This window comes from Protomyctophum bolini, assembly GCF_963924005.1.
Source record: "Protomyctophum bolini genome assembly, chromosome: 13".
Classification (NCBI taxonomy): domain Eukaryota; kingdom Metazoa; phylum Chordata; class Actinopteri; order Myctophiformes; family Myctophidae; genus Protomyctophum; species Protomyctophum bolini.
Window position 1 is genome coordinate 7892572 of NC_137874.1, and position 22617 is coordinate 7915188.

Here is a 22617-nt window from a genome sequence, read left to right on the forward strand (position 1 = left end):
TACCATTAACAACCTATAGAAGGCAAAATGTCATCATGTTTTAAAGTTTATGTAGATGTGATGTGTCAAACTAGGGGGTTTTCATGATGCTGAATCCATTCAAAGCATACAAAAAGAAAATAAGTGAATGGTGCAACTCCGAGTGGGGGTGTGTGGGGGGGTGCCAGACCCACAGGAACGCACCCAGGGTGCCGGCCCGATTCTGGCGAGCCGCCCCGCGTCCGAAACGGTTGAGAAATGACCGTTGAGTTACCGTGTGGGGGTCCCTCTACTTACCCCCTACTGTACTGTACTGTACTGTACTGTACTGTACTGTACTGTACTGTACTGTACTGTACTGGCACCATGTATACAGTTAATATGTGTGTGTGTGTGTGTGTGTGTGTGTGTGTGTGTGTGTGTGTGTGTGTGTGTGTGTGATAGGTTGCGCACAGGTGGTGAAAAACAACCATGCTGTTTTCGTGCTCAGATGCACCCATCCACCCAGCCAGCCAGCCACACACATAGCTCCGTAAGGGAGTGGTTGCACCACTCAAAAACACTCATTGGGCTAAAAACGTCGGAGGCGGACCAGAACATAATAAAAGTATATTAAAAAATATATATATACAGTATGTTGTTTTTATATCCGTTTAACATAATTGTGAATAATGAATCAATGGACTGATGAACTCATTCTAATAATAATAATAATTTGCATAGGCTATTTATTTATTCTCGTAATTATAAACCCACGTCCTCACAGACATGGAACACATCTCATTTTTAAGCATAACTTATACAACGGCGTCAGTGATACAGATCTACAATCTCACATGTTGCTGATCAACTCGCATCGAACAACACTGTTACAACTCGTTGCGCTAAAAACAGCCATATCCACTTTTGACGGTGACACCCCCCCCACACACACACATGAGGCGCCCCACACACAAAAACAACAGTATAGCTTAATTGCACCACACACTCAACCCTCCCCCCTGGTCCCCCCCCCCTCCCCCTCCGCCACAAGCCTCACAGCCTGTGTGTGTTGATAGCCGTACAGACCACTGTGGAGAAATGGATTGATTCAATAATGATGTTCAATAGATGAGCGATCACAGCCACACCCAGCCTATAGCCTATCCTGGCTCAACAGCTACATGATTGACAGTTACAGTTGCAACCAAAATGGGCCCTTACGGATCAGTACCTCTGAGAGTGTACAAATGGAACCAAACCGGTCCATTTGGTTGCATGTGTACTGTACGCTCTCAGAGTTATGGGCCGGGGTCCCTGAAATAAAAACCTTTGAAACCTCAACTCACACACTGTAGAGCAGTGGTTCCCAAAGTGGGGTCCGGGGACCCCCAGGGGGTCCTTGAGGGAGTTCCAGGAGGTCCCATGCAGCTAAATGATAGTTTGGAACCATGTGGACCCTTATGGGTCTGTAACTCTGAGAGTGTCATGTCAAGGAATACACTATTGCATGTACTGTATGTACACACGCGTGCGCGCACACACACGCACGCACACGCACGCACGCACGCACACATACACACACGCACGATGGTGCGTTCACGCGATGGTGCGTTCACACGATGGTGCGTTCACACGATGGTGCGTTCACACTGTGGTGCGTTCAAACTATGGTGCGTTCACAATGGTGCGTTCACACTATGGTGCGTTCACACTATGGTGCGTTCACACGATGGTGCGTTCACACTATGGTGCGTTCACACGATGGTGCGTTCACACGATGGTGCGTTCACACGATGGTGCGTTCACACTATGGTGCGTTCACACAATGGTGCGTTCACACGATGGCAGATGAAACGATGCAAAGACTGTTGATTTGGAGCAGCTGACCTACATGCATGTTGCTGGATCCATTGACAATGAATGGATATGCATCATTTAATCTGCCCCATGTGAACGCAGCATAACCCTGACCGCCCGTGGAAGCCACGTAGTCTGAATGGCGGTGCGTCAGAATGCCACTCTGTCCCCGGGAATGAGGATCTATGGAATCTCACATTGCTGACAAGCAATAGTTTGTCGTCATTTAGTCACAGACACCTTCACCACCAACAAACTACTACAATTATCCTTCCAACTCAACGGACTGTGGAACACTCCTAACAATTTGCACAATAACAAGAAAATGACATTTGGGCTGCAGAGCTCCCTGTGAGAGCTAACAGTGACTACAGAGCTCACATGTATTTGATGTCATCCTAGATTGAACACTCACTGATGAAGACAATGAGCAAGAGGAAGATTCCACAAGAGGGAATCACTGGCAGACATGATGTCATCCTAACAAATGTATGACCTCTGACCCCAGTCCATAGCAGAGGTCACCCTGTGTGTCTCACCCAGTGGTGGAAAAAGTACTCAATGTTTTACTGAAATATAGAAATAAGTAAAAGTCCGGAAATCAAAATGTACTCTAGTAAAATTTCAACTTTTCAAAACAATCTTTTGAAAATAGCAGATCTAAAAGCTCACTATGTGTCGCATCGTGTGTGTGTGTGTATGTATGTGTGTGTGTGTGCGTGTGTGTGCGTGCGTGCATGCGTGCGTGTGGACACATGGTCATTTTTCAGTCTTTACTCACGACAATCTGCAGGTTCGTCTGACCGGTCCCCACAGTCATCTACTGTGTCACATTTCCATGACAATGGAATGCACTTGTAGTTCTTACAAACAAACTGATGGGGGAGACAGAGGATTCTGTTTAGAATCAGTAAACAAATAATGTAAAACACAAAATACATTATTATAATTTATTACCAAACAATATCCAACTTTTCTTTTCAAGTGAGAGTCAACATAATTTGAGAAGAATCTGAATGTTCACAGTTATTGAGGAGGACCAATATAAAATATCATTGTGTTTCTGTTAGAGGAGTTACTGTACTCTGTGGAACAAAGTACGGCAGGAATGAGTTCAAACAAATGTTTAAAATGTACATATTAAATAGAATAGCTTGGTACGGGAGTTGTAGGTTTTGTTTTGGTGCATCATTCTGACTGTATTGTGTTGTTTGTATTGCTTTCAATGTGAGTCACTGAGTGTGTAAACACTGGGACGGATGTAGTTTGAGAACACAAACATAATGGAACATGGAACATAATTTACTGAAAACTAAATGAAATGAAAATGAAGTAATGTTTCAAATGCAGACAAGAGACATGAATTCAGACAGAGTAACACAAGTGAAGCTGAGGTGAATCACCTGGCTGGCAGTGCAGTTGCACTGCTTGTTGTCAGCTGACCAGAAGGAGTCGTTGGGACAGGAACACTTGTAGCCTCCTCCAGGTGAGAGGAGACAAAGGTGACTGCAGCCTCCATTGTTGGTCTGACATGGATGACCAGACACTGCAGGGTGGAGAAAACATGCAACACATGTAAGGAATATGAGAACACACACATTATGTTACAACAGTGCTTTATAAACCTGTTGTAACCAAGAGACATGCCGATGTGTGTAAGTAAAACAATAATAAGGAACACCTGTATTCATAATGAAAACAGCTGTTCTACAAGTTCACAACACATCCCGCCGTGATGCATTGTGAAATTGTACATCTGCTGTTCAAATGTATTTCTTATTTTCCTTTTTAAATTTTTCCTTTTATTTATGTATTAACCCATTTTGGGCGGGAACCCCTTTTAGTGTTTTAAGCATTATGTTATACTTTAGCTATTGAAAAATAGCACATCTACCAGCTCATAGCGCGGACGTGCTACGAGCTTGTAGGTGTGTGTGTGTGTGTGTGTGTGTGGGTGGGGGGGGGGGGGTCATTTTAATATGTCCACATATAATGCAACAATAAGCTTGACTATAATGGCCTATAATGGCATTATCACAATAGGACCACCAGGTTGTAGGGTTACAACACTTTTCAAAACATATCAATTAATACAACAATGCAGAAGAAATAAAAGTCATGAAACATAATGAAGAGTAATAATGAGTGTTACAGCGGGTTGTACAGACCCTCAGGTTGTCTAGAGGGGTGGTAGATGTGGATGTCAAATAGACTGTTCAGCTTGCTGATGATTCTGGTCTTGTTGATACCATGAGTCTTGTTGGCTCTGTAGATGGACCTGGTCGTATAGTCCCAATACGACCAATAGATGTGATCCTCAAACACAGTAATACCGGTAGTCAAGATGCTGTCCTGGCTCACAACTACAGACACACAGAACCCCAAATACAAAGAGTCAGACTGTTATAAAATGCAGGAATAAAGTAGTACAAATACTGCTTTAACATACAATAGAGTATAACAAAGTGAACAATGTTTTCTGTGTGTGTGTGTGTGTGTGTGTGTGTGTGTGTGTGTGTGTGTGTGTGTGCGCGTGCGTGCGTGTGTGTGTACATGTGTTGTGCACCTGTCTTTCTGTTGGTTCCATCCAGGTTGGCAAACTCAATGTGTGTCCCATCGTTGGTCCAGTAGACGTGATCATCGATGTAGTCTAACGTCAGGCCGTAGGGCTTGGAGATCTTCTCCTTCACGATGACTGTCCTGGTGGTGCCGTCCATCCCCATCCTCCCTATGTTGTTCTTCCCCATGTCTGTCCAGTACAAGTATCTGTCAGGGAGACACCGTGTCAGGGTCAGGGTGTGTGTGTGTGTGTGTGTGTGTGTGTGTGTGTGTGTGTGTGTGTGTGTGTGTGTGTGTGTGTGTGTGTGTGTGTGTGTGTGTGTGTGTGTGTGTGTGTGTGTGTGTAAATGTATCTGTATTTATTTAACATGTTTTTTGGAAAGTATACTATTAAATATGTCAGTATATGTCTTTGCATATGTCATAATCTGTCCTGTGCAATTTTTGATTACGAAGCCTTAAAAGCAATCTGAAATTAAAATCGATTCATATGTTTTAATGTTCAATGTCAAAAACACAATTCAATTGTTGATAGCAATTATTTGTGTGACAATTATCCAACTTAAAAGTGTAAATGTGACAGCCCTATTCACAGGATGGTTGATAAATTCAGTGTGTGGTTCATGATGTCACCACAGTGTTCTTACCCGTAGCGTACATCCACAGCTATGGAGTTTGGCTGGTCCAGGTCAGTGTTGAGCAGGACTGTTGGGTACGACCCGTTTAGTTTGGACACCCCTATGGTGTGATGTACCCATTCAGTCCAGTATAGGTTTCCTCCTATCCAATCAACAGCCAGACCCCTTGGTGTGATGGTCGAGGTGTCGTGAATGACCTGTTAATGAACCATACATGCACTCTGAATATACTCACCACGACTTCATTCTTATATTATGATAGTTAGAGTTTGGACTGCATGGTGTACGTCCGTGCGTGTGTGTGTGTACACTAACTCAGTGGTTCTCAATATCAAGAATAACATATTACAGTACATATTATACCAGAATTACATATTAAACCCTGACCTCCTGCAAAAAAAAAAAGTACAACAAAACAATCTGTTTAGCCGCAGCTCCTTTAAAACTGAATCAAACCGAGTCAAACTGAATAATATAAAACAAAAATAGTCTCATCTTTTTCTGCTGCATATTCCACATTGTGTACAGTAGATATCTATATGAAATACAGCAGTTAAATCTCTCTTGACCTTTTAAACTAAATGTTTTCAAAAGGCAGCCAACACAACTGTTTACTCTGAGAAATATGTAATGTGCTATTTTTTACATATGACATGTTTTTGGTTAAGTAATAGGCCTACCTTACAGTACTCGTTTCTGGGTTAAATAATAATATTACAGTAATATACAACAAGTAACTCGTTACTGCCCAACTGGCTATTATAAGTACACTGAGTACTAGTATAAATACAACAAGTATCCTTCATTCATCCTCAGAGTTGTAGTTGTCACACTGACCTGGACGTCACTGCCGTTGATGTTCATGACACTGATCATGCTGTGATAGTAGGAGCTGTGATAGAGGGAGGAGGAGGTCAATTCTGTCACATCTTCTATCCAGTAGATCTTCTGCTGCCGATAGTCAAAGTCCAGAGACACTGCACTCTTCAAGTCCTGTCACACCACAGCAGTTGTGTTAGTCTCAGACTGGAATACATTCCAGCATATCAAAAGCAGTGCGTGTAGAATATTGTATAGGATTACATAGGAGGATGTGTTGTTAATTATGTCCAATGGTTTTCACCTGTTTGAGCTTTGAGCTGGAGCCGTCCAAGCTGATCCTCATCAGGTTGTCACGGTTGGCTAAAATGAGGAAGGGCTCCACCTCTGGATAAAGTGAGACATTACACTTGAGTTGGTTTACTTTTAGAAATACACCAATCTGAGAATCCCATCGTCAAATATTATGAACTGGAGACCCCCAAAATGAATCATATTTGAACTGGGGACCCCCAAAATGAATCATATTTGAACTGGGGACCCCCAAAATGAATCATATTTGAACTGGGGACCCCCAAAATGAATCATATTTGAACTGGAGACCCCCAAAATGAATCATATTTGAACTGCAGACCCCCAAAATTAATCATATTTGAACTGGAGACCCCCAAAATTAATCAAACTTGAACTGGGGACCCCCAAAATTAATCATATTTGAACTGGAGACCCCCAAAATGAATCATATTTGAACTGTAGACCCCCAAAATGAATCATATTTGAACTGGGGACCTCCCACCCCCCCCCCCCCCCACACACACACACACACACACACACACACACACACACACACACACTCTTACCTGTGGTGTCATGTGACGGTGTAGCATGGAGAGCTGAGGAGGAACATAACAAAGTAAATGAGCTTCAGAGGAACAACAGCGCATGGTTGGTTGTATCTGAGGTTTATCTGTTGAAATAATTAATACACGTGAAAGATATCCTTTGGTTCTCCTCTTCACTGCTATTTATTTGCCCCAGGATGGGAATCATGAGGAACTACGATTTCTATCAGAGCTCACAAGAAATGAAAATAGCCGGTGTTATGATCTGATCGCCCATGGCTGTGTACTTGTACGTGAATACACAATGTACTAGATATGTATTGTGTACTGCCTGAACTGTAGCATACTTTATAGTTAGCTACTGGAGACATACCAAAGGAATAATTCAACTGGATTGTCACACACCACCCAGCCTGCACACACACTACCGGTCTGCCAGAACCAGACGAGGCTCCAATTAGAGTTTACAACAGCCGGCAAGCAATATATTGTTGTAAATTAACTGGTTGGCTCGCATTTTAGTCTAGTACTCCTCTACACTATCGTATACTTGCCAGCCCATTGTGAACCCGGACATGTTGCATGAGTACACCAACGTTTTATGTTAGATGTGTGTGAAGAGTATGGGCCCCCAGCATGTAGAAACTGTTTTATGTTAGATGTGTTGAGTATGGGCCCCCAGCATGTAGACACTGATGTTAGATGTGTTTAGTATGGGCCCCCAGCATGTAGACACTGATGTTAGATGTGTTGAGTATGGGCCCCCAACATGTAGAAACTGTTTTATGTTAGATGTGTTGAGTATGGGCCCCCAGTATGTAGAAACTGTTTTATGTTAGATGTGTTGAGTATGGGCCCCCAGCATGTAGAAACTGTTTTATGTTAGATGTTTTGAGTATGGGCCCCCAGCATGTAGAAACTGTTTTATGTTAGATGAGTTGAGTATGGGCCCCCAGCATGTAGAAACTGTTTTATGTTAGATGAGTTGAGTATGGGCCCCCAGCATGTAGAAACTGTTTTATGTTAGATGAGTTGAGTATGGGCCCCCAGCATGTAGAAACGGTTTTATGTTAGATGAGTTTAGTATGGGCCCCCAGCATGTAGAAACTGCAGGATGCTAACTTGCATATGTTGAGCAATTTTCATAATTGGAATAACATGTGACCATACCATTAACAAATATAGAAGGCAAAATTTCATCATGTTATAAAGTTTATGTAGATGTGATGTGTCAAACTATAGGGTTTTCATGATGCTGAATCCATTCAAAGCATACAAAAAAATAAATAAGTGAATGGTGTAACTCCGAGTGGGGGTGTGTGGGGGGGGGGGGGGGGGGGGGGGAACCCACAGGAACGCACCCAGGGTGCCGGCCCGATTCAGGCGAGCCGCCCCGCGTCCGAAACGGTTGAGAAATGACCGTTGAGTTACCGTGTGGGGGTCCCTCTACTTACCCCCTACTGTACTGTACTGTACTGTACTGTACTGTACTGTACTGTACTGTACTGTACTGTACTGTACTGTACTGTACTGTACTGTACTGTACTGTACTGTACTGTACTGGCACCATATATACAGTTCATATGTGTGTGTGTGTGTGTGTGTGTGTGTGTGTGTGTGTGTGTGTGTGTGTGATAGGTTGCGCACAGGTGTTGAAAAACAACCATGCTGTTTTCGTGCTCAGATGCACCCAGCCACCCACCCACCCACCCAGCCAGCCAGCCAGCCACACACATAGCTCCGTAAGGGAGTGGTTGCACCACTCAAAAACACTCATTGGGCTAAAAACGTCGGAGGCGGACCAGAACATAATAAAAGTATTTAAAAAAAATATATATATACAGTATGTTGTTTTTATATCCGTTTAACATAATTGTGAATAATGAATCAATGGACTGATGAACTCATTCTAATAATAATAATTTGCATAGGCTATTTATTTATTCTCATAATTATAAACCCACGTCCTCACAGACATGGAACACATCTCATTTTTAAGCATAACTTATACAACGGCGTCAGTGATACAGATCTACAATCTCACATGTTGCTGATCAACTCGCATCGAACAACACTGTTACAACTCGTTGCGCTAAAAACAGCCACTTTTCACGGTGACCCCCCCCCCCCACACACACACACACACACACACATGAGGCGCCCCACACACAAAAACAACAGTATAGCTTAATTGCACTACACACCAACCCTCCCCCCAGGACCCCCCGCCCTCCCTCTGCCCACTGTATACGCCCCCCCCCCCACACACACACATGAGGCGCCCCACACACAAAAACAACAGTATAGCTTAATTGCACCACACACCAACCCTCCCACCAGGACCCCTCCCTCTGCCCACTGTATACCCCCCCCTCCCCCTCCGCCACAAGCCTCACAGCCTGTGTGTGTTGATAGCCGTACAGACCACTGTGGAGAAATGGATTGATTCAATAATGATGTTCAATAGATGAGCGATCACAGCCACACCCAGCCTATAGCCTATCCTGGCTCAACAGCTACATGATTGACAGTTACAGTTGGAACCAAAATGGGCCCTTACGGATCAGTACCTCTAAGAGTGTACAAATGGAACCAAACCGGTCCATTTGGTTGCATGTGTACTGTACGCTCTCAGAGTTATGGGCCGGGGTCCCTGAAATAAAAACCTCAACTCACACACTGTAGAGCAGTGGTTCCCAAAGTGGGGTCCGGGGACCCCGGGTCCTTGAAGGAGTTCCAGGAGGTCCCCAGCTAAATGATAGTTTGGAACCATGTGGACCCTTATGGGTCTGTAACTCAGAGAGTGTCATGTCAAGGAATACACTATTGCATGTACTGTATGTACACACGCATGCGCGCACACACACACACGCACGCACGCACACATACACACACGCACAATGGTGCGTTCACACGATGGTGCGTTCACACGATGGTGCGTTCACACGATGGTGCTTCACACTATGGTGCGTTCACACGATGGTGCGTTCACACGATGGTGCGTTCACACGATGGTGCGTTCACACTATGGTGCTTCACACGATGGTGCGTTCACACGATGGTGCGTTCACACGATGGCAGATGAAACGATGCAAAGACTGTTGATTTGGAGCAGCTGAGCTACATGCATGTTGCTGGATCCATTGACAATGAATGGATATGCATCATTTAATCTGCCCCGTGTGAACGCAGCATAACCCTGACCGCCCGTGGAAGCCACGTAGTCTGAATGGCGGTGCGTCAGAATGCCACTCTGTCCCCGGGAATGAGGATCTATGGAATCTCACATTGCTGACAAGCAATAGTTTGTTGTCATTTAGTCACAGACACCTTCACCACCAACAAACTACTACAATTATCCTTCCTACTCAACGGACTGTGGAACTAACAATTTGCACAATAACAAGAAAATGACATTTGGGCTGCAGAGCTCCCTGTGAGAGCTAACAGTGACTACAGAGCTCACATGTATTTGATGTCATCCCAGATTGAACACTCACTGATGAAGACAATGAGCAAGAGGAAGATTCCAGAGAGGGAATCACTGGCAGACATGATGTCATCCTAATAAATGTATGACCTCTGACCCCAGTCCATAGCAGAGCACTGGAAAAAGTACTAAATGTTTTACTGAAATATAGAAATAAGTAAAAGTCCGGAAATCAAAATGTACTAGAGTAAAATGTCAACTTTTCAAAACAATCTTTTGAAAATAGCAGATCTAAAAGCTCACAATGTGTCGCATCGTGTGTGTGTGTGTATGTGTGTGTGTGTGTGTGTGTGTGTGTGTGTGTGTGTGTGTGTGTGTGTGTGTGTGTGTGTGTGTGTGTGTGTGTGTGCGTGTGTGCGCGTGAGTGCGTGCGTGTGGACACATGGTCATTTTTCAGTCTTTACTCACGACAATCTGCAGGTTCGTCTGACCGGTCCCCACAGTCATCTACTGTGTCACATTTCCATGACAATGGAATGCACTTGTAGTTCTTACAAACAAACTGATGGGGGAGACAGAGGATTCTGTTTAGAATCAGTAAACAAATAATGTACAACACAAAATACATTATTATAATTTATTACCAAACAATATCCAACTTTTCTTTTCAAGTGAGAGTCAACACAATTTGAGAAGAATCTGAATGTTCACAGTTATTGAGGAGGACCAATATAAAATATAATTGTGTTTCTGTTAGAGGAGTTACTGTACTCTGTGGAACAAAGTACGGCAGGAATGAGTTCAAACAAATGTTTAAAATGTACATATTAAATAGAATAGCTTGGTCCGGGAGTTGTAGGTTTTGTTTTGGTGCATCATTCTGACTGTATTGTGTTGTTTGTATTGCTTTCAATGTGAGTCACTGAGTGTGTAAACACTGGGACGGATGTAGTTTGAGATGAACAAAGAAAGACCGGATAGATACGTTAATTTTTATACACACAACTTCTTACTACTTTTTTTTTCAAACATGGAACATAATTTACTGAAAACTAAATGAAATGAAAATGAAGTAATGTTTCAAATGCAGACAAGAGACATGAATTCAGACAGAGTAACACAAGTGAAGCTGAGGTGAATCACCTGGCTGGCCGTGCAGTTGGACATGCACTGCTTGTCGGTGGGACAGCAACACTTGTAGCCTCCTCCAGGTGAGAGCAGACACAGGTGACTGCAGCCTCCATTGTTGGTCTGACATGGATGACCAGACACTGCAGGGTGGAGAAAACATACAACACATGTAAGGAATATGAGAACACACACATTATGTTACAACAGTGCTTTATAAACCTGTTGTAACCAAGAGACATGCCGATGTGTGTAAGTAAAACAATAATAAGAAACACCTGTATTCATAATGAAAACAGCTGTTCTACAAGTTCACAACACATCCCGCCGCGATGCATTGTGAAATTGTACATATGCTGTTGTCACATTTTAAATGTATTTTAAATTTTCCTTTTTTAAATTTTCCTTTTATTTATGTATTAACCCATTTTGGGCGGGAACCCCTTTTAGTGTTTTAAGCATTATGTTATACTTTAGCTATTGAAAAATAGCACATCTACAAGCTCATATAGCGCGGACGTGCTACGAGCTTGTAGGTCTGCTATTTTTTTTTATCGTGAAAATGTGCCTCAAATCTTTGAATATATATTCTTTCAGAGCGATCGTTTTTAACTCAAATCTTTGCTTCGGGGGGGGGGGGGGGGGGTCCCTGGAACAACATATTTTCAGATGGGGGTCGTGGCATATGTAATTCTGGGGGTCCTTGACATGAAATATGGAGTACCACTGAGGCACTGGCACAGAAACATGAGGTATTTCAGAAAACTGTCGAAACTGTGTGTGTGTGTGTGTGTGTGTGTGTGTGTGTGTGTGTGTGTGTGTGTGTGTGTGTGTGTGTGTGTGTGTGTGTGTGTGTGTGTGTGTGTGTGTGTGTGTGTGTGTGGGGGGGGGGGGGTCATTTAAATATGTCCACATATAATGCAACAATAAGCTTGCCTATAATGGCATTATCACAATAGGACCACCAGGTTGTAGGGTTACAACACTTTTCAAAACATATCAATTAATACAACAATACAGAAGAAATAAAAGTCATGAAACATAATGAAGAGTAATAATGAGTGTTACAGCGGGTGGTACAGACCCTCAGGTTGTCTAGAGGGGTGGTAGATGTGGATGTCATATGGACTGTACAGCATGCTGATGATTCTGGTCTTGTCGATACCATGAGTCTTGTTGGCTCTGTAGATGGACCCGGTCGTCCAGCCTGCCCAATAGATGTGATCCTCAAACACAGTAATAGTCCTGACGCTGTCCTGGCTCACAACTACAGACACACAGAACCCCAAATACAAAGAGTCAGACTGTTATAAAATGCAGGAATAAAGTAGTACAAATACTGCTTCAACATACAATAGAGTATAACAAAGTGAACAATGTTTTCTGTGTGCGCGCGCGTGCGAGCGTGCGCGCGCGGGCGTGTGTGTGTGTGTGTGTGTGTGTGCATGTGTTGTGCACCTGTCTTTCTGTTGGTTCCATCCAGGTTGGCAAACTCAATGTGTGTCTCATCGTTGGTCCAGTAGACGTGATCATCGATGTAGTCTAACGTCAGGCCGTAGGGTTTGGAGATCTTCTCCTTCACGATGACTGTCCTGGTGGTGCCGTCCATCCCCATCCTCCCTATGTTGTTCTTCATCATGTCTGCCCAGTACAAGTATCTGTCAGGGAGACACCGTGTCAGGGTCAGGGGTGTGCGACTGTGCGTGTGTGTGTGTGTGTGTGTGTGTGTGTGTGTGTGTGTGTGTGTGTGTGTGTGTGTGTAAATGTATCTGTATTTATTGAACATGTTTTTTTGTAAAGTATACTATTAAATATGTCAGTATATGTCTTTGCATATGTCATAATCTGTCCTGTGCAATTTTTGATTACGAAGCCTTAAAAGCAATCTGAAATTAAAATCGATTCATATGTTTTAATGTTCAATGTCAAAAACACAATTAAATTGTTGATAGCAATTATTTGTGTGACAATTATCCAACTTAAAAGTGTAAATGTGACAGCCCTATTCACAGGATGGTTGATCAATTCAGTGTGTGGTTCATGATGTCACCACAGTGTTCTTACCCGTAGCGTACATCCACAGCTATGGAGTATGGCTGGTCCAGGTCAGTGTTGAGCAGGACTGTTGGGTACGACCCGTTTAGTTTGGACACCCCTATGGTCTCATGTACCCAGTCAGTCCAGTATAGGTTTCCTCCTATCCAATCAACAGCCAGACCCCGTGGTGTGATGGTCGAGGTGTCGTGAATGACCTGTTAATGAACCATACATGCACTCTGAATATACTCACCACAACTTCATTCTTATATTATGATAGTTAGAGTTTGGACTGCATGGGGTACGTGCATGCGTGTGTACACTAACTCAGTGGTTCTCAATATCAAGAATAACATATTACAGTACATATTATATTACATATTAAACCCCGACCTCCTGCAAAAAAAAGTACAACAAAACAATCTGTTTAGCCGCAGCTCCTTTAAAACTGAATCAAACCGAGTCAAACTGAATAATATAAAACAAAAATAGTCTCATCTTTTTCTGCTGCATATTCCACATTGTGTACAGTAGATATCTATATAAAATACAGCAGTTAAATCTCTCTTGACCTTTTAAACTAAATGTTTTCAAAAGGCAGCCAGCACAAATGTTTAATCTAAGAAATATGTAATGTGCTATTTTTTACATATTACATGTTTTTGGGTAAGTAATAGGCCTACCTTACAGTACTCGTTACTGGGTTAAATAATAATATTACAGTAATATACAACAAGTAACTCATTACTGCCCAACTGGCTATTATAAGTACACTGAGTACTAGTATAAATACAACAAGTATCCTTCATTCATCTTCATAGTTGTCGTTGTCACACTGACCTGGACGTCACTGCCGTTGATGTTCATGACACTGATCATGCTGTGATAGGAGGAGGAGGTCAATTCTGAATCTATCCAGTAGATCTTCTGCTGCTGATAGTCAAAGTCCAGAGACACTGCACGCTTCAAGTCCTGTCACACCACAGCAGTTGTGTTAGTCTCAGACTGGAATACATTCCAGCATATCAAAAGCAGTGCGTGTAGAATATTGTATAGGATTACATAGGAGGATGTGTTGTTAATTATGTCCAATGGTTTTCACCTGTTTGAGCTTTGAGCTGGAGCCATCCAAGCTGATCCTCATCAGGTTGTCACGGTTGGCTAAAATGAGGAAGGGCTCCACCTCTGGATAAAGTGAGACATTACACTTGAGTTGGTTTACTTTTAGAAATACACCAATCTGAGAATCCCATCGTCAAATATTATGAACTGGAGACCCCCAAAATGAATCATATTTGAACTGGGGACCCCCAAAATGAATCATATTTGAACTGGGGACCCCCAAAATGAATCATATTTGAACTGGGGACCCCCAAAATGAATCATATTTGAACTGGAGACCCCCAAAATGAATCATATTTGAACTGCAGACCCCCAAAATGAATCATATTTGAACTGGAGACCCCCAAAATGAATCAAATTTGAACTGGGGACCCCCAAAATGAATCATATTTGAACTGGAGACCCCCAAAATGAATCATATTTGAACTGTAGACCCCCAAAATGAATCATATTTGAACTGGGGACCTCCCACCCCACACACACACACACACACACACACACACACACACACACACACACACATACACTCTTACCTGTGGTGTCATGTGACGGTGTAGCATGGAGAGCTGAGGAGGAACATAACAAAGTAAATGAGCTTCAGAGGAACAACAGCGCATGGTTGGTTGTATCTGAGGTTTATCTGTTGAAATAATTAATACACGTGAAAGATATCCTTTGGTTCTCCTCTTCACTGCTATTTATTTGCCCCAGGATGGGAATCATGAGTAACTACGATTTCTATCAGAGCTCACATGAAATGAAAATAGCCGGTGTTATGATCTGATCGCCCATGGCTGTGTACTTGTACGTGAATACACAATGTACTAGATATGTATTGTGTACTGCCTGAACTGTAACATACTTTATAGTTAGCTACTGGAGACATACCAAAGGAATAATTCAACTGGATTGTCACACACCACCCAGCCTGCACACACACTACCGGTCTGCCAGAACCAGACGAGGCTCCAATTAGAGTTTACAACAGCCGGCAAGCAACATTTTGTTGTAAATTAGTTCAGGTTGGCTCGCATTTTAGTCTAGTACTCCTCTACACTATCGTATACTTGCCAGCCCATTGTGAACCCGGACATGTTGCATGAGTACACCAACGTTTTATGTTAGATGTGTTGAGTATGGGCCCCCAGCATGTAGAAACTGTTTTATGTTAGATGTGTTGAGTATGGGCCCCCAGCATGTAGAAACTGTTTTATGTTAGATGTGTTGAGTATATGGGCCCCCAGCATGTAGAAACTGTTTTATGTTAGATGTGTTGAGTATGGGCCCCCAGCATGTAGAAACTGTTTTATGTTAGATGTGTTGAGTATGGGCCCCCAGCATGTAGAAACTGTTTTATGTTAGATGTGTTGAGTATGGCCCCCAGCATGTAGAAACTGCCGGATGCTAACTTGCATATGTTGAGCAATTTTCCTAATTGGCATAACATGTGACCATACCATTAACAACCTATAGAAGGCAAAATGTCATCATGCTTTATGTGTCAAACTAGGGGGTTTTCATGATGCTGAATCCATTCAAAGCATAAAAAGGCTAAAAACGTCGGAGGCGGACCAGAACATAATAAAAGTATATTAAAAAAAATATATATATATACAGTATGTTGTTTTTATATCTGTTTAACATAATTGTGAATAATGAATCAATGGACTGATGAACTCATTCTAATAATAATAATAATTTGCATAGGCTATTTATTTATTCTCATAATTATAAACCCACGTCCTTACAGACATGGAACACATCTCATTTTTAAGCATAACTTAACGGCTGATCAACTCGCATCGAACAACACTGTTACAACTCGTTGCGCTAAAAACAGCCATATCCACTTTTCACGGTGACACCCCCCTCCCCCACACACACACACACACACACACACACATGAGGCGCCCCACACACAAAAACAACAGTATAGCTTAATTGCACCACACACCAACCCTCCCCCCCGTTCCCCCCCCCTCCCCCTCCGCCACAAGCCTCACAGCCTGTGTGTGTTGATAGCCGTACAGACCACTGTGGAGAAATGGATTGATTCAATAGATGAGCGATCACAGCCACACCCAGCCTATAGCCTATCCTGGCTCAACAGCTACATGATTGACAGTTACAGTTGGAACCAAAATGGGCCCTTACGGATCAGTACCTCTGAGAGTGTACAAATGGAACCAAACCGGTCCATTTGGTTGCGTGTGTACGGTACGCTCTCAGAGTTATGGGCCGGGGTCCCTGAAATAAAAACCTTTGAAACCTCAACTCACACACTGTAGAGCAGTGGTTCCCAAAGTGGGGTCCGGGGACCCCCAGGGGGTCCTTGAGGGAGTTCCAGGAGGTCCCCGCAGCTAAATGATAGTTTGGAACCATGTGGACCCTTATGGGTCTGTAACTCAGAGAGTGTCATGTCAAGGAATACACTATTGCATGTACTGCATGTACACACGCGTGCGTGCACACACACGCACGCACGCACGCACGCACGCACACATACACACACGCGCGATGGTGCGTTCACACGATGGTGCTTCACACTATGGTGCTTCACACTATGGTGCTTCACACTATGGTGCGTTCACACTATGGTGCGTTCACACTATGGTGCGTTCACACGATGGTGCAGTTGACACGGGCAGATGAAACGATGCAAAGACACGTTGTGAGTTGATTTGGAGCAGCTGAGCTACATGCATGTTGCTGGATCCATTGACAATTAATGGATATGCATCATTTAATCTGCCCCGTGTGAACGCAGCATAACCCTGACCGCCCGTGGAAGCCACGTAGTCTGAATGGCGGTGCGTCAGAATGCCACTCTGTCCCCGGGAATGAGGATCTATGGAATCTCACATTGCTGACAAGCAATAGTTTGTCGTCATTTAGTCACAGACACCTTCACCACCAACAAACTACTACAATTATCCTTCCAACTCAACGGACTGTGGAACACTCCTAACAATTTGCACAATAACAAGAAAATGACATTTGGGCTGCAGAGCTCCCTGTGAGAGCTAACAGTGACTACAGAGCTCACATGTATTTGATGTCATCCTAGATTGAACACTCACTGATGAAGACAATGAGCAAGAGGAAGATTCCACAAGAGGGAATCACTGGCAGACATGATGTCATCCTAATAAATGTATGACCTCTGACCCCAATCCATAGCAGAGGTCACCCTGTGTGTCTCACCCAGTGGTGGAAAAAGTACTCAATGTTTTACTGAAATAAGTAAAAGTCCGGAAATCAAAATGTACTCGAGTAAAATTTCTACTTTTCAAAACAATCTTTTGAAAATAGCAGATCTAAAAGCTCACAATGTGTCGCATCGTGTGTGTGTATGTATGTGTGTGTGTGTGTGTGTGTGTGTGTGTGTGTGTGTGTGTGTGTGTGTGTGTGTGTGTGTGTGTGTGTGTGTGTGTGTGTGTGTGTGTGTGTGTGTGTGTGTGTGTGTGTGTGCGTGTGTGTGCGTGTGTGCGTGCGTGAGTGCGTGCGTGTGGACACATGGTCATTTTTCAGTCTTTACTCACGACAATCTGCAGGTTCGTCTGACCGGTCCCCACAGTCATCTACTGTGTCACATTTCCATGACAATGGAATGCACTTGTAGTTCTTACAAACAAACTGATGGGGGAGACAGAGGATTCTGTTTAGAATCGGTAAACAATATAATGTAATATAATGTAACACAAAATTAAAACATTATTATAATTTATTACCAAACAATATCCAACTTTTCTTTTCAAGTGAGAGTCAACACAATTTGAGAAGAATCTGAATGTTCACAGTTATTGAGGAGGACCAATATAAAATATCATTGTGTTTCTGTTTGAGGAGTTACTGTACTCTGTGGAACAAAGTACGGCAGGAATGAGTTCAAACAAATATTTAAAATGTACATATTAAATAGAATAGCTTGGTACGGGAGTTGTAGGTTTTGTTTTGGTGCATCATTCTGACTGTATTGTGTTGTTTGTATTGCTTTCAATGTGAGTCACTGAGTGTGTAAACACTGGGACGGATGTAGTTTGAGAACACAAACATAATGGAACATGGAACATAATTTACTGAAAACTAAATGAAATGAAAATGAAGTAATGTTTCAAATGCAGACATGAGACATGAATTCAGACAGAGTAACACAAGTGAAGCTGAGGTGAATCACCTGGCTGGCAGTGCAGTTGGACATGCACTGCTTGTCGGTGGGACAGCAACACTTGTAGCCTCCTCCAGGTGAGAGCAGACACAGGTGACTGCAGCCTCCATTGTTGGTCTGACATGGATGACCAGACACTGCAGGGTGGAGAAAACATGCAACACATGTAAGGAATATGAGAACACACACCTATGTTACAACAGTGCTTTATAAACCTGTTGTAACCAAGAGACATGCCGATGTGTGTAAGTAAAACAATAATAAGAAACACCTGTATTCATAATGAAAACAGCTGTTCTACAAGTTCACAACATATCCCGCCGTGATGCATTGTGAAATTGTACATCTGCGGTTGTCACATTTTAAATGTATGTTTTATTTTCCTTTTTTAAATGTTCCTTTTATTTGCCGGTTTGTATTAACCCATTTTGGGCGGGAACCCCTTTTAGTGTTTAAGCATTATGTTATACTTTAGCTATTGAAAAATAGCACATCTACAAGCTCATAGCGCGGACGTGCTACGAGCTTGTAGGTCTGCTATTTTTTTTTTTATCGTGAAAATGTGCCTCAAATCTTTGAATATATATTCTTTCAGAGCGATCGTTTTTAACTCAAATCTTTGCTTCCGGGGGGGTCCCTGGAACAACATATTTTCAGATGGGGGTCGTGGCATATGTAATTCTGGGGGTCCTTGACATGAAATATGGAGTACCACTGAGGCACTGGCACAGAAACATGAGGTATTTCAGAAAACTGTCAAAACTGTGTGTGTGTGTGTGTGTGTGTGTGTGTGTGTGTGTGTGCGTGTGTGTGTGTGTGTGTGTGTGTGTGTGTGTGGGGGGGGGGGGGGGTCATTTAAATCCACATATAATGCAACAATAAGCTTGCCTATAATGGCATTATCACAATAGGACCACCAGGTTGTAGGGTTACAACACTTTTCAAAACATATCAATTAATACAACAATACAGAAGAAATAAAAGTCATGAAACATAATGAAGAGTAATAATGAGTGTTACAGCGGGTGGTACAGACCCTCAGGTTGTCTAGAGGGGTGGTAGATGTGGATGTCATATGGAAGGTTCAGCATGCTGATGATTCTGGTCTTGTCGATACCATGAGTCTTGTTGGCTCTGTAGATGGACCTGGACCTGGTCGTATCGTCTATCCAATAGATGTGATCCTCAAACACAGTAATAGTCCAGATGCTGTCCTGGCTCACAACTACAGACACACAGAACCCCAAATACAAAGAGTCAGACTGTTATAAAATGCAGGAATAAAGTAGTACAAATACTGCTTCAACATACAATAGAGTATAACAAAGTGAACAATGTTTTCTGTGTGAGCGCGTGCGAGCGAGCGTGCGTGCGTGCGTGCGCGTGCGTGCGTGTGCGTGCGTGTGTGTGTGTGTGCATGTGTTGTGCACCTGTCTTTCTGTTGGTTCCATCCAAGTTGGCAAACTCAATGTGTGTCCTATCGTTGGTCCAGTAGACGTGATCATCGATGTAGTCTAACGTCAGGCCGTAGGGCTTGGAGATCTTCTCCTTCACGATGACTGTCCTGGTGGTGCCGTCCATCCCCATCCTCCCTATGTGGGGGTTGTTCTTCCCCACGTCTGTCCAGTACAAGTATCTGTCAGGGAGACACCGTGTCAGGGTCAGGGGTGTGCGACTGTGCGTGTGTGTGTGTGTGTGTGTGTGTGTGTGTGTGTGTGTGTGTGTGTGTGTGTGTGTGTGTGTGTGTGTGTGTGTGTGTGCGTGTGCGAGCGTGCGCGTGCGTGCGTGTGTATCTGTATTTATTTAACATATTTTTTTGGAAAGTATACTATTAAATATGTCAGTATATGTCTTTGCATATTTATTGTCATAATCTGTCCCGTGCAATTTTTGATTACGAAGCCTTAAGAGCAATCTGAAATTAAAATGGATTAAAATGTTTTTAATGTTCAATGTCAAAAACACAATTAAATGTTAATAGCAATTATTTGTGTGACAATTATCCAACTTAAAAGTGTAAATGTGACAGCCCTATTCACAGGATGGTTGATAAATTCAGTGTGTGGTTCATGATGTCACCACAGTGTTCTTACCCGTAGCGTACATCCACAGCTATGGAGTATGGCATGTCCAGGTCAGTGTTGAGCAGGACTGTTGGGTACGACCCGTTTAGTTTGGACACCCCTATGGTGTCATGTACCAAGTCAGTCCAGTATAGGTTTCCTCCTATCCAATCAACAGCCAGAGCCCGTGGTGTGATGGTCGAGGTGTCGTGAATGACCTGTTAATGAACCATACATGCACTCTGAATATACTCACCACGACTTCATTCTTATATTATGATAGTTAGAGTTTGGACTGCATGGGGTACGTGCGTGCGTGTGTACACTAACTCAGTGGTTCTCAATATCAAGAATAACAGTTATTCTTATTACAGTACATATTATATTACATATTACACCCCGACCTCCTGCAAAAAAAAAGTACAACAAAACAATCTGTTTAGCCGCAGCTCCTTTATCTTTATATAGATATCTATATGAAAGACAGCAGTTAAATCTCTCTTGACCTTTTAAACTAAATGTTTTCAAAAGGCAGCCAACACAACTGTTTACTCTGAGAAATATGTAATGTGCTATTTTTTACATAGAGCCCCCCCGGACCCCCCCCCCCCCCCCCCCGCGTGGCAGGGCAGGGGGGGGGGGGGGGGCACAGAATATTATGTTGTACTAGTATAAATACAACAAGTATCCTTCATTCATCCTCATAGTTGTCGTTGTCACACTGACCTGGACGTCACTGCCGTTGATGTTCATGACACTGATGCTGTGATAGGAAGGGTAGGTCCAAGGGTAGGTGCCATTAATCCAGTAGATCTTCTGCTGCTGATAGTCAAAGTCCAGAGACTTTGCAAGCTTCAAGTCCTGTCACACCACAGCAGTTGTGTTAGTCTCAGACTGGAATACATTCCAGCATATCAAAAGCAGTGCGTGTAGAATATATACATAGAATGTATAGGATTACATAGGAGGATGTGTTGTTAATTATGTCCAATGGTTTTCACCTGTTTGAGTTTTGAGCTGGAGCCGTCCAAGCTGATCCTCATCAGGTTGTCACGGTTGGCTAAAATGAGGAAGGGCTCCACCTCTGGATAAAGTCAGACATTACACTTGAGTTGGTTTACTTTTAGAAATACACCAATCTGAGAATCCCATCGTCAAATATTATGAACTGGAGACCCCCAAAATGAATCATATTTGAACTGGGGACCCCCAAAATGAATCATATTTGAACTGGAGACCCCCAAAATGAATCATATTTGAACTGGGGACCCCCAAAATGAATCATATTTGAACTGGAGACCCCCAAAATGAATCATATTTGAACTGCAGACCCCCAAAATGAATCATATTTGAACTGGAGACCCCCAAAATGAATCAAACTTGAACTGGGGACCCCCAAAATTAATCATATTTGAACTGGAGACCCCCAAAATGAATCATATTTGAACTGTAGACCCCCAAAATGAATCATATTTGAACTGGGGACCTCCCACCCCCCACACACACACACACACACACACACACACACACACACACACACACACACACACACACACACTCTTACCTGTGGTGTCATGTGACGGTGTAGCATGGAGAGCTGAGGAGGAACATAACAAAGTAAATGAGCTTCAGAGGAACAACAGCGCATGGTTGGTTGTATCTGAGGTTTATCTGTTGAAATAATTAATACACGTGAAAGATATCCTTTGGTTCTCCTCTTCACTGCTATTTATTTGCCCCAGGATGGGAATCATGAGGAACTACGATTTCTATCAGAGCTCACATGAAATGAAAATAGCCGGTGTTATGATCTGATCGCCCATGGCTGTGTACTTGTACGTGAATACACAATGTACTAGATATGTATTGTGTACTGCCTGAACTGTAACATACTTAGCTACTGGAGACATACCAAAGGAATAATTCAACTGGATTGTCACACACCACCCAGCCTGCACACACACTACCGGTCTGCCAGAACCAGACGAGGCTC

General features: G+C 42.9%; 2 protein-coding genes across 2 annotated transcripts in view; both read right to left on the bottom strand.

Moving 5' to 3' along the window:
- LOC308327279 (uncharacterized protein) overlaps positions 1-22617 on the bottom strand; it is a 551554-nt gene that overhangs the window by 299547 nt on the left and 229390 nt on the right. The window lies entirely within an intron of this gene.
- The window catches only part of LOC308327504 (low-density lipoprotein receptor-related protein 4-like), a gene marked incomplete at both ends in the record, with an annotated part of 35962 nt that overhangs the window by 2697 nt on the left and 10648 nt on the right, over positions 1-22617 (bottom strand). Inside the window, 24 exons of the mRNA XM_080781026.1 lie at positions 2600-2693; positions 3222-3364; positions 3987-4181; positions 4385-4584; positions 5025-5212; positions 5853-6008; positions 6139-6221; positions 6695-6727; positions 10575-10668; positions 11250-11377; positions 12319-12501; positions 12693-12892; positions 13299-13486; positions 14112-14243; positions 14374-14456; positions 14927-14959; positions 17936-18029; positions 18571-18698; positions 19598-19786; positions 19992-20197; positions 20655-20842; positions 21351-21485; positions 21626-21708; positions 22189-22221. Coding sequence (XP_080637152.1) covers positions 2600-2693; positions 3222-3364; positions 3987-4181; positions 4385-4584; positions 5025-5212; positions 5853-6008; positions 6139-6221; positions 6695-6727; positions 10575-10668; positions 11250-11377; positions 12319-12501; positions 12693-12892; positions 13299-13486; positions 14112-14243; positions 14374-14456; positions 14927-14959; positions 17936-18029; positions 18571-18698; positions 19598-19786; positions 19992-20197; positions 20655-20842; positions 21351-21485; positions 21626-21708; positions 22189-22221 — 3189 coding nt within the window. The remainder of the gene's footprint in view (positions 1-2599; positions 2694-3221; positions 3365-3986; positions 4182-4384; positions 4585-5024; positions 5213-5852; positions 6009-6138; positions 6222-6694; positions 6728-10574; positions 10669-11249; positions 11378-12318; positions 12502-12692; positions 12893-13298; positions 13487-14111; positions 14244-14373; positions 14457-14926; positions 14960-17935; positions 18030-18570; positions 18699-19597; positions 19787-19991; positions 20198-20654; positions 20843-21350; positions 21486-21625; positions 21709-22188; positions 22222-22617) is intronic.